We start from the raw sequence: 15,644 nt of genomic DNA on the forward strand, positions 1-15,644 counted from the left end.
CATGTCCAAAAAAATCAATGTCCCCCTTCTCAAATGGCAAAGTCACAAGAATAGGATTAAGTGGTTGCTTACAATTTTCCCTAGCATTGTTTCTATGACAAACATCACAATGCTTAGGATATGCAAAAGCATCTTAGAAAACCATCAGCCACCAATAGCTAGCACGTAAAGCTTTCGGGGCAGCGAGTCATCCATCGAAATGGTCTCTAGATGTTGAATCATGACATTCCTAAAGAATAAAGGGTACTCCATCAAACACCACACAACAACGATAAATCTCATCTATACCTTTCCTATATAAAACACCTGATATTATTAGAAAGTGAAGTGCTTGCTACTTGATTTTTATCTTCTTGGATTTAGAAAGAGTTTCCATCGGGTTTTCTATTGATAGATAATGCGTAAGAAACACATACCATGATGGAATAGAGGCTTCATCAATTTTGCAGAAATCCTTGTAGTCACTAGCATGAGCCCACTCTTCATTAGGCTCACCAAAATCTACTAGGCACTCTATAATACCATGTGGCTTTGGTGACTTGCTTCTAATCTCATAGTTAAATTCTTGCAAAGAAATCAACCACCTAGCTAGGCAATCGGGGGATCGAAGCTTGTTTAGTAATAAGCACAATCCCTATGCCTTGGTGAAGAATACCACCTCTCATAAAGAATATAGTGACATAGATTCTTGGTGGTGAATACCATAGCTAAGCAAACCTTTTCCAATTAGCTATAACGAAGCTCTAAAATTCCCAACTTTTGGCTTGTGAATACCATAGCTAAGCAAACCTTCTCCGATTACCTATCACAAAGCTCTAAAATTCCCAACTTCTGGCTTGCGAATGCAGTAGGATGATAAAGCTATGCCTCCCAGATTTGGGATAGGCAACAACTAATACTATGCCTTGTCCCATCCATAAATATATAGAAAACCTCACCCCTCTTTGAAGCTTTTAAAATTGATGCTTTGGATAATTCCATTTTAACATCTTCAAATGCCACTTGGCATGCTTCCACCCATTCAAAAACATGGCTGTGAGATAAAAGATTCATTAAGGGTAATGAACATTTAGCCAATGAATTAATGAATTGACGATAATATACTATAGATGAAGTGAAACTATGAACTTCCCTAGGGCAAGTGGGTAGGATCAAGGCCCCAATAATAGCCACCTTTTGAGGATCAATAGCAATAATAATTGCACTCACAATATGACCTAATAATAAACCATAAGGCACCTCGAATACACACTTCTGAGGATTTAGCAATATGCATTACTCACGACTTCGCTCAAAGCATGCACATAGAACTATGACAAGTCATGTTAGTTACCCCCAAATCATCTATGAAAACCTTTAGCTCTTTAGGGGATATATCGGTAAATTGTCTGTTATTCTTTGCCAAGACCTAGGAGTGTTACATAGGCCAAAATCCATCACATTATGCACAAAACTACCAAAAATTGTAATGAACGTCGTTTTTAACTTATCCTCTTCAGCAATGGCCATTTGATTATAACCCACAAAATAGTCCATGAAAAAATATATCTCCCACCCTGCCAATTAATCTAAAATCCGCTCAATAAAGTGCAGAGGATAAGAGTCCTTTACTATTTGTTTGTTCAATTTCTTAAAATTGACTCATTGGTGGATTTAATTGTTCTTTTTCTTTCTTATCACAGATGTTTTGTATCGGAGAGGAGTAGATAACATTTATCACCGTTGTGTAGTACCTGATGAGGTACCATTCATTCTTGAGGAGTGCTATGATTCATCATGTGGGGGACATTTTGCTGGACAGCTTACCGCCCAAAAAGCTCTCTGTGCTAGATATTGGTGGGCATCGATTTTCCAAGATGCTTTCAGCTATGTTAAGTGTTGTGATGTCTGTCACAAGCAGATGCGAGGGAAAATCGTAAGTGGCCTCTAAACCCTATTTTAGTTACGTTACCCTTTGAGAAATGGGTTATTGATTTTGTGAGACCAATATACCCTTCATCAACTACATGTAAGTGGTATATTATTGTAGCAATGGACTACTTTACCAAGTGGTCTGAAGCTCGAGCCATGGTAAAGGATAATGCTAAGGAGATGGCTAGTTTCATTATGGAGTAAATTGTTTGCCGTTTTGGTCCTTCGAAGGAGATAGTGTTTGATCGAGGGACACACTTCTTGAACAAAGTTATCGTTGCCTTGACTGAAGCTTTGAAGATTAAGCACAACAAGACTACCCCGTATAATCCTCAAGCCAATGGCCAAGTGGAGAGTACAAATAAATAGTTGGTAGGAATCTTATCCAAGATAGTATCGAAAAGTAAGCGTGATTGGGATAAAAAATTATATTACAACATGACATTCAAGAGAGCTACATGCCACATCCTGTTCAAGCTAGTGTATGGGGAAGAGTGCATTTTGCCATTGGAAATAGAGCTTCCCACTGTGTATTTTGCTCTTAATCATTTGTTGTTTGGGAGAGGCGAAAGCATTACAAGAACGATATATTTCTCTTGCACATCTTGATGAGATTCAGTTGCAAGATTTACTACATCAAGAAGTAGGGAAGTGGAGAATGAAAGCCCTTCATGACCTTCAGGCCAAGAAGTACAATTTGCAAAAGGTCAATTGGTGTTATATCATGATGCTTGCCATGAGCTATTCATGGGTAAATTAGAACCCAAGTGGAATGGACTATACAAGATTGTATGTTTAGGGAAGAATGGCTCTATAACCCTTTTAGCAATTTTATAGGGGGTAGACTTTAAGAATAAAGTTAACTTCAATAAGTTGAAGCCTTACTATGTGTAAGGGCTGACATGGGGCTCGGTGCACGTGTAGGTCCTTCAATATTCAGCTTTAGCGTGTAGTAGGTACCAGGACGAGAAGATGGGATTAATCATTCCATATTTGGAGCATTCATATCTAGAACAATGTTACTACTAAGGTCGAGTGATCTGGTGGAGTAAAGGGTATGAGGTTATTGAGTGGCAAGTCGAATCTTTTATGTGGGAGATTAAGGTCTATTGCTACCATTGTCAATGGACTTTGACTAGCATTCTTATTGAGTTTAGCGAGGAAGGAGGTATTGTACCTATTGTACATCCTCTCTCTCGGCTCGATTTTGATTATCAAAAGTATAAGTGAGCTAATTAGTATGGCGTAGCCTATCACTAAAGACTGGGTCTATACTTTGTATTTTGACGGAGCTTCTAGAGGGCTTGCTAAACATATGAGCATTGGTGTGGTCATTAAAGATCCCCGACGTAGGGGTATCATGAAGATGGGAGTCTATTTAGGACCTTCTTTTACTAATAATATGGTAGAATATAAGGCCTTGATCATGGGGCTGAATGTAGCTCGATATGGCGGTATCCACTGATTATTGGTTAAGGTGGCTCACAATTAGTAATCAATCAGCTAAATGGGACCTATAGTGTGCGAGATCCCATTCTACAAATGTCCGTCATGCAACCTTGGATATGTTGCATATTTTTGAGATGGTGACTTGTTAATAAGTTCCTCGATAGTGGAATCAGTTTGCAGATTCCCTGGCCAACTATGCTTTCGTTGAAGATGTCTTTTTCAATTGTGGTCTAGGGGAGCCCTTACAATTACCTCCTAACATTAGCCCTGGACTACTTTGGGGTCTTCTTACTAACACATCATATTTTGGCTGCCGATGGTAGTTTGGGTTATGAGTCAAGTAGCAAGTGAGTACCTTCCTACTCAGTCATGGGTGCATAGGATTATTTACCGTCATATTTGTCAGACACTCCTTGCTATTTATGCAGAGGGGTTAGCTAATAACCTGATGCACTTAGTGTAGGGCCCGAGGAGCCCTTATCCTTGGTCGATTTTGTGCTTTAATAGAGTTATGTCAAGACCAAGGGTTTGTTTTAGCGGTACGCTGTTGAATGGTAGTGAAGTGTTTTATTTCATAAGGCCAAGAGGGCCATTTTAGTTAGATTCTAATGTTTTATTTCATAAGGCCAAGAGGGCTAGTTTGTTGGTTGTGCACTATTATATTCCTTTAGACCAAGAGGGCCATGTGTCTATTTGGTGCAAGTATGTTTAATGGTTTTCTGTTTTAGTGATTGCATTAAGCAAGTTAGACGAAGTGCTTGGAGGGAGCCTTTGCTATGGGAGAGCTTCTTGTGGCCATTCCAGGTGATATCGTCGCCTCTCCGAGTTTGTCCCTAAAGTTGATAATGTTGTATGTGCATGTGGGGGTTATATTTCTTTTTGTTTGTGGGGACAAACAATCAAGGCATGAAGTCCTAGAGTTTGGTTAGGTGTATCTGGGGGAGATTCAAGTAGTTGTCTACAACCTGTCAAGACATTGTCAAGCATTAAAGACCTATTTTAGAATGCAATCGTAGTGACCCTATTCACCTAGCCAGCTAGGTAGCTGTTCTAGGAGTCCTTGCTAGGGTGAGGTAGCTAGAGAAGCCTGCCAAAATAGAAAAGAAAAGAAAGTTCTAACTATATCTAAAGATAAAATTATAGAGGTGTGTAAAAAGGGTTTCTAACCCCTCATTGAGAAAAGAAAAGGAAGAAAAATCCAAAAAGTAGTTAATTACCACCTTGCGGGGGCCTGGTAGGTTTGTGGGGATGAGTCAGTAGACCTAGGGCCAATGCCTTGTCTTCCTTGGGGTAGTAGCTATCCAAAATAAAGAAATAAGGAAGGTTGGAGTGAAAATAAAAGTGAGCGAAATAGAAAAGGATTAAGTGTCGCCTCGTGAGAGTTTGGTAGGTTCTTGGATACAGAGTCGGGACCTGAGGCTAATGCCCTGCTCTCCTTAGGTCACTCTACGCTCAACTCCCTTTTTTTTGCATGCCCAAGTATGGAAACTTTGGAAGACAAGTGTGTTAAAAGGAAATTTCTGATGATCACTAGGCTGTAGGAGTCCTCACCTAGTCGGAGTTCCTAGTCCAACTATCCTAAGTTAGGTAGATAGTTCAGACCACCACTAGGATGCCCTTTTTGATGGTTCTTTTAGCCAGTTTATGTTGAAGCAGTTGGTTAGTGACTCACTCTGGATATGTGTCACATTATGTTGGGCTTATCCCTTGCGGATTTTCATGCCTTGGTTTTGTCGGGGGTTGGGGTGAGAGTTGCTCTTGTGCTTTGTTAAGTATATTTTTTGTGGCAGCTTGATGCTTTTCATGGTTGTTGTTTATGCAAATTAGTTCATGGGATTCGACAGGCTGAGTCGCCCTATCTCGTGGTCGCCAATGAGAGCAGATTTTAAAGACAATTTTTGAAGCGAAAAAGAGCCCAAGAGGCCATCAAAGATCAAATTTTCATGCAAAATGAAACTGTTGTGGATCAATGAGCTAGAGTTTTTCCAAATGGAGTTCGATGCCAGGAAACCAACACAAGTCTCGATTCATCGCACGGAGTTAGTTTGACCCCCCATTTAATCCCTACAAGGTTTCACATTATGAAGTAACTACATGATCCGAAAGCCAAGAAGTGCATCACGGTGGCCAAATTTATAGATTTCGATATCATGAAGCTAGCCATCTAGACAAATCTGAATTTCGAGTACGTTTGCCCCTCCAAAGCAAAAAACCACTTTCTCCATAGTGTGAACTCAAAGATGTGAACCAGTTTGTTGTAACATTAAATGTAAAGCTTAAACAAGATTTAGATGCCAAAAGGCATATCTCTTCAAATCGTAGGGGGGAGGGGGGGAGGCACAGTTTTTTTCAGCGCCCCCAAATGCATCATTTTTTATGATTTTTCAATCTGCAATTAATCAAGAAACATCAGGCAACATGCTCCACCATTTTCTCACTCTTCATCACCACAGAAATGACCAAATTTAATGAATTAAAAAAAGATTTAATTTCAATGTTTCTTTCTCCTCTCTCCTCTTGTGGATAGTTCTTATGGATCAATGTAAAAGAGAGGGGGATGGGTTGAGATGGATGTTTTTGGTCAAACAATGAAGCAAGAGTGGAGAGACACGTGAGTCGGAGTTGGATAGATCATCAATGGCTATGTAAGAGTGTCAACGAGCCTCCAACGTTGAAAAATGCGTATCATAATGAGCGGTTTTATGAGAAAAATGTAGATTTTACCGTTTTATGATGAATTCTTGTTTGAAATGGTTAGTAATGCTTGGATTTGATTGTCAATCCTTTGTTTGATCAGCCATGTTGAAATAATTATGAAAAAATTAGTCATATAATAACTGTATGCAAAACACGCAAAACTCGAGACTAGGTGGCTTAAAGAGAAATATATAATTCTTGGGTTTTTTGTGTGCATTTGCCATTCCCATGGAAAGAAATATGCTAAGAAAATCATTTTTTACAAGAGTAATTAGTCTACACCTGAAAATCAGTAACTATTTGTAATTTATATAACTAAATAGAAAAATATAAAGAAAATTTAAAAAAATAAGTTTTTCGTGTCATACAAATAAGAAAAATTAAGATTAATTTATGTGATCGTATAATGGAGCTAAAGCATGAGGGTTAGTCTTAGTTCAGTGCATTTCTTTGTTAGAGCGAGATTTTACCGCTTTCAATAAAGAAAAATACATTAAAAGCCATGCCTACACCTATCAATGCATGTAAAATTTTAAAGGGTGGGTAAAGGGGTTATTGAGTCGCTGAAGTACATTAAATTCTGATGATCGATGTTGCATATCATATAGAGTTCGCAGTTGTTTAAAATTAAAAGGGACTAGTAGTATGAGGAAACTCAGTGCTAGCCCTAAGCAACGAAGTACTATCACATAGAAAAGGAAATCATGAAAATAATTATCTTTACACTTTAACATTGCTAATTCTCAATGAATATTTGTTTGAGCATGATGGTCATATTCACACTTGCATTGATGCACCACATGGTATCATATCCTAGATGCATAGCACTTGTTTGTATAAGTGATGACCCGACACTGAGAGTGTGAGGTATCTTAGGCCGTAGGGCTAGATATTCGGTTCCTTGGGGTTAATTTGGTGAGGTTTGTGTATCTTTTCTTGGATTGTTTATCAAAAGAGTGGACTTTGTTTCAAAAGTCTTTTATGTTCACAGCATATCTTAGGGCCAATCCCTGAGGTGTAGGAGAGCCATAGTGGAGCCGCAGTGATCAACCAAGGGGTGCTCCCTCCCTGTATATGTGCTACGTGGTGTACAACACTAACATGTTTAGGAACTTCTTTTGAGGAGTGGAGGAAATAATTATTTTTTGGACTATGAAAAACACTACAAACACAAAGTCTTAGATGCTTCTAGGGGCCGCGAGGTCGTGTGGGGTGGTTTTAGGTGAGTAATGAGGCCTGGCTAGTGCCTTAGAGCTAGTGTCGGGCCCATTTTAGGTCCCGACAGAATGCATGCTTTTGAGGTTCCATACGCAGTTGGAAACTCACAAAGAGGGGAGAAAATGGGTAGATTGATGTTGCATGGCCATATAATAGTGTCTTAAATAATTGGTTGGGGTGTTAGATACTTAATGTAAAATTATGGTAGTAGAAAGTTGTGAGATAGGATACAAGCTTTGACATTAGATGGACACATCCTTCAAATTTTATGATAGAAATCATACTTTGGGAGGCATGAGGAGTCAAGACACATAGAGTTTAGTGTGAAAATACACCGGTAAGCATGATAACCAACCATATGTCCATGGGCCTATGCATTATTGTAAAAGTGACAAAATAATAGGTTGGTATCTTTTATGAATGTAAGTTGAAGATTGTTGTGTAATTATCATGCCCACATACTAGATTAAGTGTAGAAATATACATAAATTGGTATTATGGCAAGTACAAAAATTTATACCTAGATTTAGAAAATGACCATATATCTAACATAGTTATTAGTATATCTAACCATATATCAATGATACTATTCTTTAATTAAAGAGATGTTGAGATTGCAGTAATCAAGTGCATAAACAAATAATGTAAGCATACCCATATGTGTGTACTATGTGTGAGATTATCTAAAAATAAATTTCATGGAAAAAAGTAGGTGTTACAAGGGCTTATATTGGAAGATGATAGCATTGATAGTAATCCTATCATGGTCTTGATCCTTAGCTACATAGTGCAGCAAGGTGGTGCCTGAGGATGGTGGCAAAACAAAATGGTGGAACCAATGGACAGTGGCAAAAAGGAGAGGCAACATCAAACGTAGCATTGCAAACTGACACAATCTAATGTGCAGCAATTGGCTAGGTGAAGGTAGAAGATTGGTTTGGGGAGGAAATTGACATCATCAATCTATATGACTTTAATGAGCCAATGTTAAGGAAGAGCCAATGGAAGATGCTTAGTGAGCTTAATATAAATAAAGCCTTGATATAGGGGGCATTTAAATATGGTCACCACTCCGTAGGATGCTTCTACTAAATCTTTGATATGTGGGGAAGAGTTGGACTAGTGGGATGAAGCAGTAGACCAGGTATAGTTGTTTGAGATTAAGGACTACTTGTAGGAGGAAGAAGATATGCTTTCCTTTCATTCTCTTAGTAGCCCAATATATTGGGTCTACGTGGTACACAACTAGGAATAGTGATTGGATGCTTCACCTCCTTGCATTGCTAACATTTAATACTTTTGATCCTTGTAGGAACCATGGGTAGTGCAAAGTGGCTAGTTGGCAATCAGAGGCATTTTAAGCACACTAAATTTGAATACATGATTAAGGGGGACTATCCATGTAAAGAGGGAGGACATTGCAATGAGAAAGGAAGACTTGTGGGATCATTTTGTATGCATAACCTAGAAATGCATCCAACTTTAGGGTACTTGGTTATGTCCTATGTCCTAGGGAGAAAAAGGAGCTTGACTAGGTAGAGGGGGTCATGGGGACCTTGGTGGAAAAGGCTAGGGATGGAAGATTGGAAGGATGAGAACTAGGAGTGATGCATAAGAAGCAATTGATCAACCAGGGGCATTTCAAGCATACTAATTTTTGAATACATGATTAAGGGGCCTATCCACATAATGAGGGAGGACATTGACATAAGAGAGGAATGTTTGTGGGATCATTTTGTACACACAACTCAATAATGCATCCAACTTTAGGGTACTTGGTTATGTCCTAGGGAGGAAAAGAGCTTGGCTGGGTAGAGGGGGTCATGGAGACCTTGGAGGAAAGGGATAGGGATGGAAGATTGGCAAGATGGGAAGTAGGATTGATGCATAAGGCAAAATTGATCAAGCAAGCAGCCTTGATTCATGAGTTGGAGAAAATGTGCCTCTTATTTAATAGAAGGTTGGTATGGGATCTATAGTGTGCAACTCAATGGAGTTGATTAAAAGTCTAAGAAGACGATGTCTAGGGCATGACTGTGAACTTTTAGTAGTTATAGGGGTCTATTTGGATTGCTTCCCTTCTTTGTACGGTTGCACAGGGAAATTTGAACAACATGCTATTAATACTATCCTAACTTTGGTGAATAGGGTAGTCATGAAAGTTGAAACGACAACTTGGCATGTAGGTTATTACTTCATGTCTAGCAAGATATCAAAGATTGTGTGACTAAATTGATCAATATCTACCAATCCACTTGTTCTTAACCCCCCCCCCCCCCCCCTCATGGCCTAAGAGCATAATCTCATTGGTTCCTAAGTATCATCAATGTACGATGTAGTTCATTAAGTCATCTATGCTTTGTGGTGGCTACTCACCCCTTGTTTTGTTTGATTGACAAGATGTCTAGAGTAGGGCAGATTGAAGGACTTAAGCTCAAGGCCAAAGAATTGGTTGACTAAGGATTTGCCGACAACCTACTCATGATGGTCAAAACAACTAAAAAGGATATGGAGGAAGCCATGTGGGTATTGGATTTGTATGAAAAAGTAACCAGTTTTAGAATAAAATCGTTGAAGTCTTGTCTTTTCATAGTGTGACAAAGGAGAATCTTATGGAATTAGGTTGGCCAAGCAGAGTAGTTAATAAAGGTCTAGTCTTTAGATATTTAGGGTTTGTAGCAGGGATTGAGGCTAGCGAAGCAGCCAAATCTAAAAAATTTTGGACAAACTAAGTAGAAAGATACAAAGTTAGAAATCAACAATATGGCTATTCATGTTGGGTTGAGAATCTTGGAAGGTTCCATATACTCCATGTTACAATTTTACCAACCTATCTTGAGATGGACTCAGACATTGCAAAAAGCATGGGACTCTTTGGTTTGGAACTTTATTTTGGGCAAGCATGGTAGAGTTATGTACTTAGCACCAATTGAGATGGAGTGCCTTAAGGAGCGATCAAGTGGATGACTTTAAGTTATGAAGGTGGACCTAGAAGCTGATGCTTAGAGGGCAAAGCTTTTGACTCGATGCTAGGAATATGGCACCCCTTGGCCAATAATGATGGTGGAGATATCTTGGCACAACTGACAATAGGAGATTGTCACAAATGGGGTCTTCAAAAGGACAACATTCTAATTCTCAATCTATGTTCGTAGTGCAAGCTAAAGGGCTAGTGTTTGATCTATTATCAAAATTAGAAGAAGCTCTTATTGAAAGCATATGGGAAACCTATATGCTAAGGACCAACTAGTGTGCAAATGTGTTTTGGAGATGGGATTCGAAACCCCCCCCCCCTAGCTATGGCATTAGGAAGAAGAGGTCTAGCCTTGGCAAGGAAAGTTATTTACAGAATTTCCCACTAATTGGATGACCATGGGAGAATCTTGGACCTGCATAAGGGGGTTGAAAGATGGAGCCTATCCAAGGCTTATTAGCAAGCTTGGAGTTATGTGACTCTGATAGAGTGATTAGCGTGTCAAATGGTGCTATTCTTAATAGGTGTCTAGATAGACTATGTTTGAAGATGGGGGGCAAATGTATGACATCATTGTTTGCATATAATATCAAATCTTGGAGGGTGTCAAAACTTGCATGGTTAGAAAGTTGCTCTACATACAGTAAGTGGAGATTGAAAGGGTGAAAAGGCTTGGTGATTGAATGGAGATGTAGGAGGATAGACTAAAGGCAATATTAAAGAACTTGTGGGTTCTCAAATTGCTGTTCTAGGGTAGAGTCTTCATCTGGCACATAGTTATGGGAGTCGTCATTACAACTAGTAAGCTCAAGGGAAGAGGGATATCGAAAGATACTTGCAGCTATGGAGAGGAGGAATTAATGAGTCATCTATCTAGAACAGACACATTGCCCTTTAAATGTGTTCTTAGAAAGGCTTAAGCTATTGGCTTTTCACACAATTAGGGTCGTTACATTGAAAGCCACTTGGGAAACTAGGAATCAAAGGGTATTTGAGGGTTCATGTGATGGGGACATGTGGCCAAAAGTGGGCCTCGAAGGTGTGGTGGTTTTGCTCGAGTCTTCTTTGTCACACTGGGTCTTTAGGCCCATGACAAACATACATCAAATCAACCCGTGTGAGCTGGTGCAGTTCAAAATATGGGAGTGTGGTACATTGCAACTTCAACTTCACAAAAAATAGAACTCTAGGTTGTCGATGAAGTACCTCTTGAAATGGTGATACTAGATCGCCTCAAGCAAGTTCATTTGGTGGTGGAGGAAATCTCACTCACTCATAATGTAAGGCGTGAAGTTATTAGTACAAATCTATCTATTAGCATCTAAATTCTTAGCATACAACGCTACAGCGGACGCTGCTGAGCTATGGCGTCCGTCGAGCTGCACGCACTCTCAGATTACGCTCCCGCATTGCTTCTCTCCACCGAGGCTTCAAAGGGAAGGTTAGTTCTCGCCTTCTCCTTTGTTCTTCCGAAATACGCTGCAGCAAGCATGGTCTGGACTTCCATGCCTGTCCGTCTGATCTTCAGGGTAGCATGGAAACGGAGAAGGCGAGGACCTGCCAGTGCCTGCAATGGTCTGAATCATCAAAGCCTTGAGTTACATACTCTGGGGGAATACAAAGGAGGACAATCATAATTCTGGTTAATTTTTCCTTGTCTCTCGTCGTCAGCGTGGTCTTGGGAGGGTCTTTCTGCTCAAATCTAGCTCAGCTCATGTTTTCACCCAAGCTGTCCCCATGTGTGGCACGATCCCAGAGCAACGGAGTGGTGCCCTGTATAGCTTCCTGTGCTTCAACATTATTGTATTGCGCGAATGAGAGAGCCATAACAGAAGGAAGGACTGTCCATGATCACATTGTGAGAATGAAATATGATGAGGATGTGTCTCTATCCAAGCTTCTCATTCACATGTATGGAAAGTGGTGTAGTCTCCAAGAAGCGCAGGCTGTGTTCAGGAAAATGCCACAGTATGATGCGGATGCTTGGAATTCCATGATCACGGCATGTAGTCATGCTAGACAAGGTATTAAAGCCTTGCAGTTTCTGCAATCCATGCAGCAGGAAGCTGTGGCACCCACCAACTTCACATATATCACCCTTCTTTCTGCATGTGCCAAAGAATGTCTTCTTGTTGAAGGCAAGAGATTGCATTCTTGCTCCTTTGGAAGCAACTTAACTTCTGATGTGTTAGTTTCTAATACTATCGTAAATTTGTATGTTAAATGTGGCAACTTGGATGATGCTTGCCAAATGTTTGAAAGTATGCCTGAAAGGGATGTGGTTTCATGGAATATTATGCTTGCAGCGTACATCCAACTTGAAAAAGGCAATGTTGCCATCCAACTCCTGCAAAACATGCTCAAGGAGTGTTTGATACCAAATAAGGTAACTCTTTCTTGTTTAACCAATGCATGTGCAAATCCAACATCTTTATTTGGTGGCAAGAGGGTACACACCTACATAATGGGAAGTGAATTTGGCCATGATGTCAGTGTTGGAAATGCAGTTATCCACATGTATGCAAATTGTGGAAGCCTACATGATGCTATAGGAGTGTTCCATGGGATGCCTATGCAGAATGTGGTGTCATGGACGACTTTGATTTCAGCATATGTGCAGCATGAGCTACATAAAGAGGCTGTCCATCTGCTTGAACAAATGCAAGTTGAAGGAGTACTTCCAAACAATGTGACATTTGTCAGTATTCTTTCTGCATGTGCTAGTCAAGCTGATCTAACCAAAGGCAAACAGATACATACTCAGATTGTTTCCAGTGGATTAGATTCAGATATTGAGGTAGGAAATGGTCTCATAAACATGTATGGCAAGTGTGGGGACTTTACGAAAGCAAATATGATCTATGCTGACATGCCCAAACATGATACTATATCTTGTAATTCTTTACTGGCAGCCTTTTCCCAACATGGATATGGAAAGGATGCATTGAAATTATTCAAAGAGATGTGCTTTAATGGCATGATCCTTGATAGGGCAACATATGTAACCATACTTGAAGCATGCACTAAGGAGTTAGCTCTAGATGAAGGCAAGCAAGTGCATGCTTACATTAGAGGTAGTGCTTTTGAGTTAGACCCTATGGTGGCTGGTGCCCTCATTAATATGTACGGCAAGTGTGGCAGTTTTGACAATGCCACAGGTGTTTTTAACAAACTTACTGAAAAGGATGTGGTTCTGTGGACTTCCTTGATCTCAGCTTATTGCCAACATGGGCATCATGATGTGTGCCTACAGTATTTTCAGCAAATGACGTTGGAGGGAATCATTCCAGATGAATTTGCTTATTCTAATGTATTTTCTGCTTGTCTTGGGCAGGGGGGTTTGGCTAAAGGGATGTGTTTACATGCTTGCATTGTTGGGACTGCATATGATAAGCAGCTGGGTGTTTGCAATGCCTTGGTAAGTATGTATAGTAACTGTGGCAGCTTAAATAATGCAGAGTTAATGTTTGACAAAATACCAAAGAAGAATGTAGTTACCTGGACCTCCATGATTTCAGCATACATCCAACATAGGCTGGAAAGGCGGGCCTTGACTGTATTCAGCAGGATGCAGTTAGATGGTGTGATGCCAAATGATGTGACAATTGTCAGTCTTCTAGATGCATGTGCTAACCTAGCTGCTTTAGAAGATGGCAACAAGATATACCATCTCCTATTGAGCAGTGACATAATTCCAGATGCTTTTTTAGTAACAGCTCTCATCAACATGTACAACAAGTGTGGCAGCTTAGAGGATGCAGAACGGATATTTGAGTGCATGGCCAAAGAAACTTCGGCTTCATGGAATTCAATGATCAGTGCTTACTCTCAGCATGGACATGTGACACGGGCTTTGCATCTCTTTCGGTGGATGCAGCTAGAAGGTGTTACACCTGATGAGGTCACCTTCCTAACTGTTCTTTCATCATGCAGCCATGCAGGATTGCTGGATGAGGCTCAAGATTGCTTTGTCTCCATGCACCGAGTTCATGGGCTGATACCAAGCACTGACCATTGTAATTGCATGATTGATCTGTTTGGACGAGCTGCACGGCTGGATGAGATTGAGGTCATACTAAAAGAGTCACCTTCTAAAGCAACTGTGCCAGCATGGATGAGCTTCCTAAATGCTTGCCGCATGCACTTGGATGTGGAGAGAGGAGACCAAGCTGCAAATAACCTGTTTCAGCTTGACCCTCAAAATGATGCAGCCCGCTTGTTACTGTATAACATCTATGCAGTGACTGGTAGGTGGAATGTTTCAGCAACCCTGACGAATAAGTAGAGAGCATTTGTTAAGTGTGTTCAGTTGGGCATCTCTATAAGGACGGAGGGAGGGGGTTTGGTCAGCATGTGACTTTGTCACGAGGTTTGATGCTCCAGGTGGTGACTAAACTTCCTGCTTTGCATCTTTATTCTGCATTCTTATGTTCAGTTATTGCAAATGAGAAACGGGCTACTAATTAACGTAGCTTAGGATCCCAAAGTGCTTCATTAAAACGAAACTGCTCACTTTCACACAATAACAGGTAATCAGCTCAAACCCCCACCCTACATCCTACATCAAACAAGAACTATCACTCACGGTTATGGCTAAAGAGTAGAGGCTTTACCAGAAAAGAGGTACATGCGTGCACACGGTTATGGCTAAAGAGTAGAGGCTTTACAAGAAAAGAGGTACATGCGTGCACACATTTTAAATGAGGGTATTCTCATTACGAGATGTGCATGATTGTTTCATATTTTCATATGCTCCAAACGCCAGGATTTGAAAGGAAATCCAAGAGATCGTGCGGCAGATGTATTGGTAGCCTATGCAAGTAGTTTCTACATCTGTAACTGTTCAATATGTTTTTTTGGCTACCTCTGCTCCGCTACATATGAGCATTTCAAAATTTATATTCATGCTTCGTAATTCAAGGTTCAAAACATTGTAGTAACTTTAAATATATGCATACCAAGGGAAAATCTGGTTGATTGCACTCGAGATAGAGATAGCTATTACTTTGAGTCACGGGTTCAAACTGTGCACAGAGTTGTGATTGGTCTGCACATGGGTGCTGTACCATGCAAATGCCTTGTTTTTGCAGAAATATACTTGGTGTGCTCCCTTAACAGCCACAGAGTAACAAATGATTGACTCCAATATATCTCTTCTAGGCTGAAACTGTTAGAGACAAACATCAACTTTTTCTTGAACAGAAATCATGTAACGTATTGAGACAATCAGAGATTGCCCTTGGCACTTGTCACAATCTATCTATACTAAACATTAAGGAGAGGTTGGGTGGGTGTGTGTGTGATGATGGAGGGGGGGGGCCGTGGGGGGCGGGCAGGGGAGGGCTTTGTAACTATACCACGGCATTGCTACCAAAAACGCCTATATAGGGAGTTG

The 15,644-nt window shown here is 40.3% G+C and overlaps 1 protein-coding gene across 3 annotated transcripts; it reads left to right on the plus strand.

Moving 5' to 3' along the window:
- The first annotated feature begins 11,510 nt into the window (after positions 1–11,510).
- LOC148028337 (pentatricopeptide repeat-containing protein At3g53360, mitochondrial-like) lies at positions 11,511–15,538 on the plus strand. 3 transcript variants are annotated; one of them, XM_087690150.1, is made up of 3 exons: positions 12,252–12,273; positions 12,556–12,635; positions 12,743–15,537. In XM_087690150.1, the coding sequence occupies exon 3, from the start codon at positions 12,765–12,767 to the stop codon at positions 14,532–14,534; it is 1,770 nt and encodes a 589-aa protein (XP_087546276.1). In that variant the 5' UTR covers positions 12,252–12,273; positions 12,556–12,635; positions 12,743–12,764; the 3' UTR covers positions 14,535–15,537. The 3 variants fall into 3 exon arrangements, with proteins under 3 accessions (XP_087546274.1, XP_087546275.1, XP_087546276.1); XM_087690148.1 differs by adding an exon at positions 11,511–11,690 and having other exon boundaries at positions 11,778–15,538; XM_087690149.1 differs by having other exon boundaries at positions 11,511–12,273; positions 12,556–15,537.
- The last annotated feature ends 106 nt before the right edge of the window (positions 15,539–15,644 follow it).

Source organism: Lygodium microphyllum, chromosome 12 (assembly GCF_053477565.2).
Source record: "Lygodium microphyllum isolate KBCC chromosome 12, Lygodium_microphyllum_v1.1.10, whole genome shotgun sequence".
Taxonomy (NCBI): domain Eukaryota; kingdom Viridiplantae; phylum Streptophyta; class Polypodiopsida; order Schizaeales; family Lygodiaceae; genus Lygodium; species Lygodium microphyllum.

Coding starts and splice junctions, on each gene's coding strand:
- LOC148028337 (XM_087690148.1), top strand. CDS start 11,964: ATGTTTTCACCCAAGCTGTCCCCATGTGTGGCACGATCCCAGAGCAAC.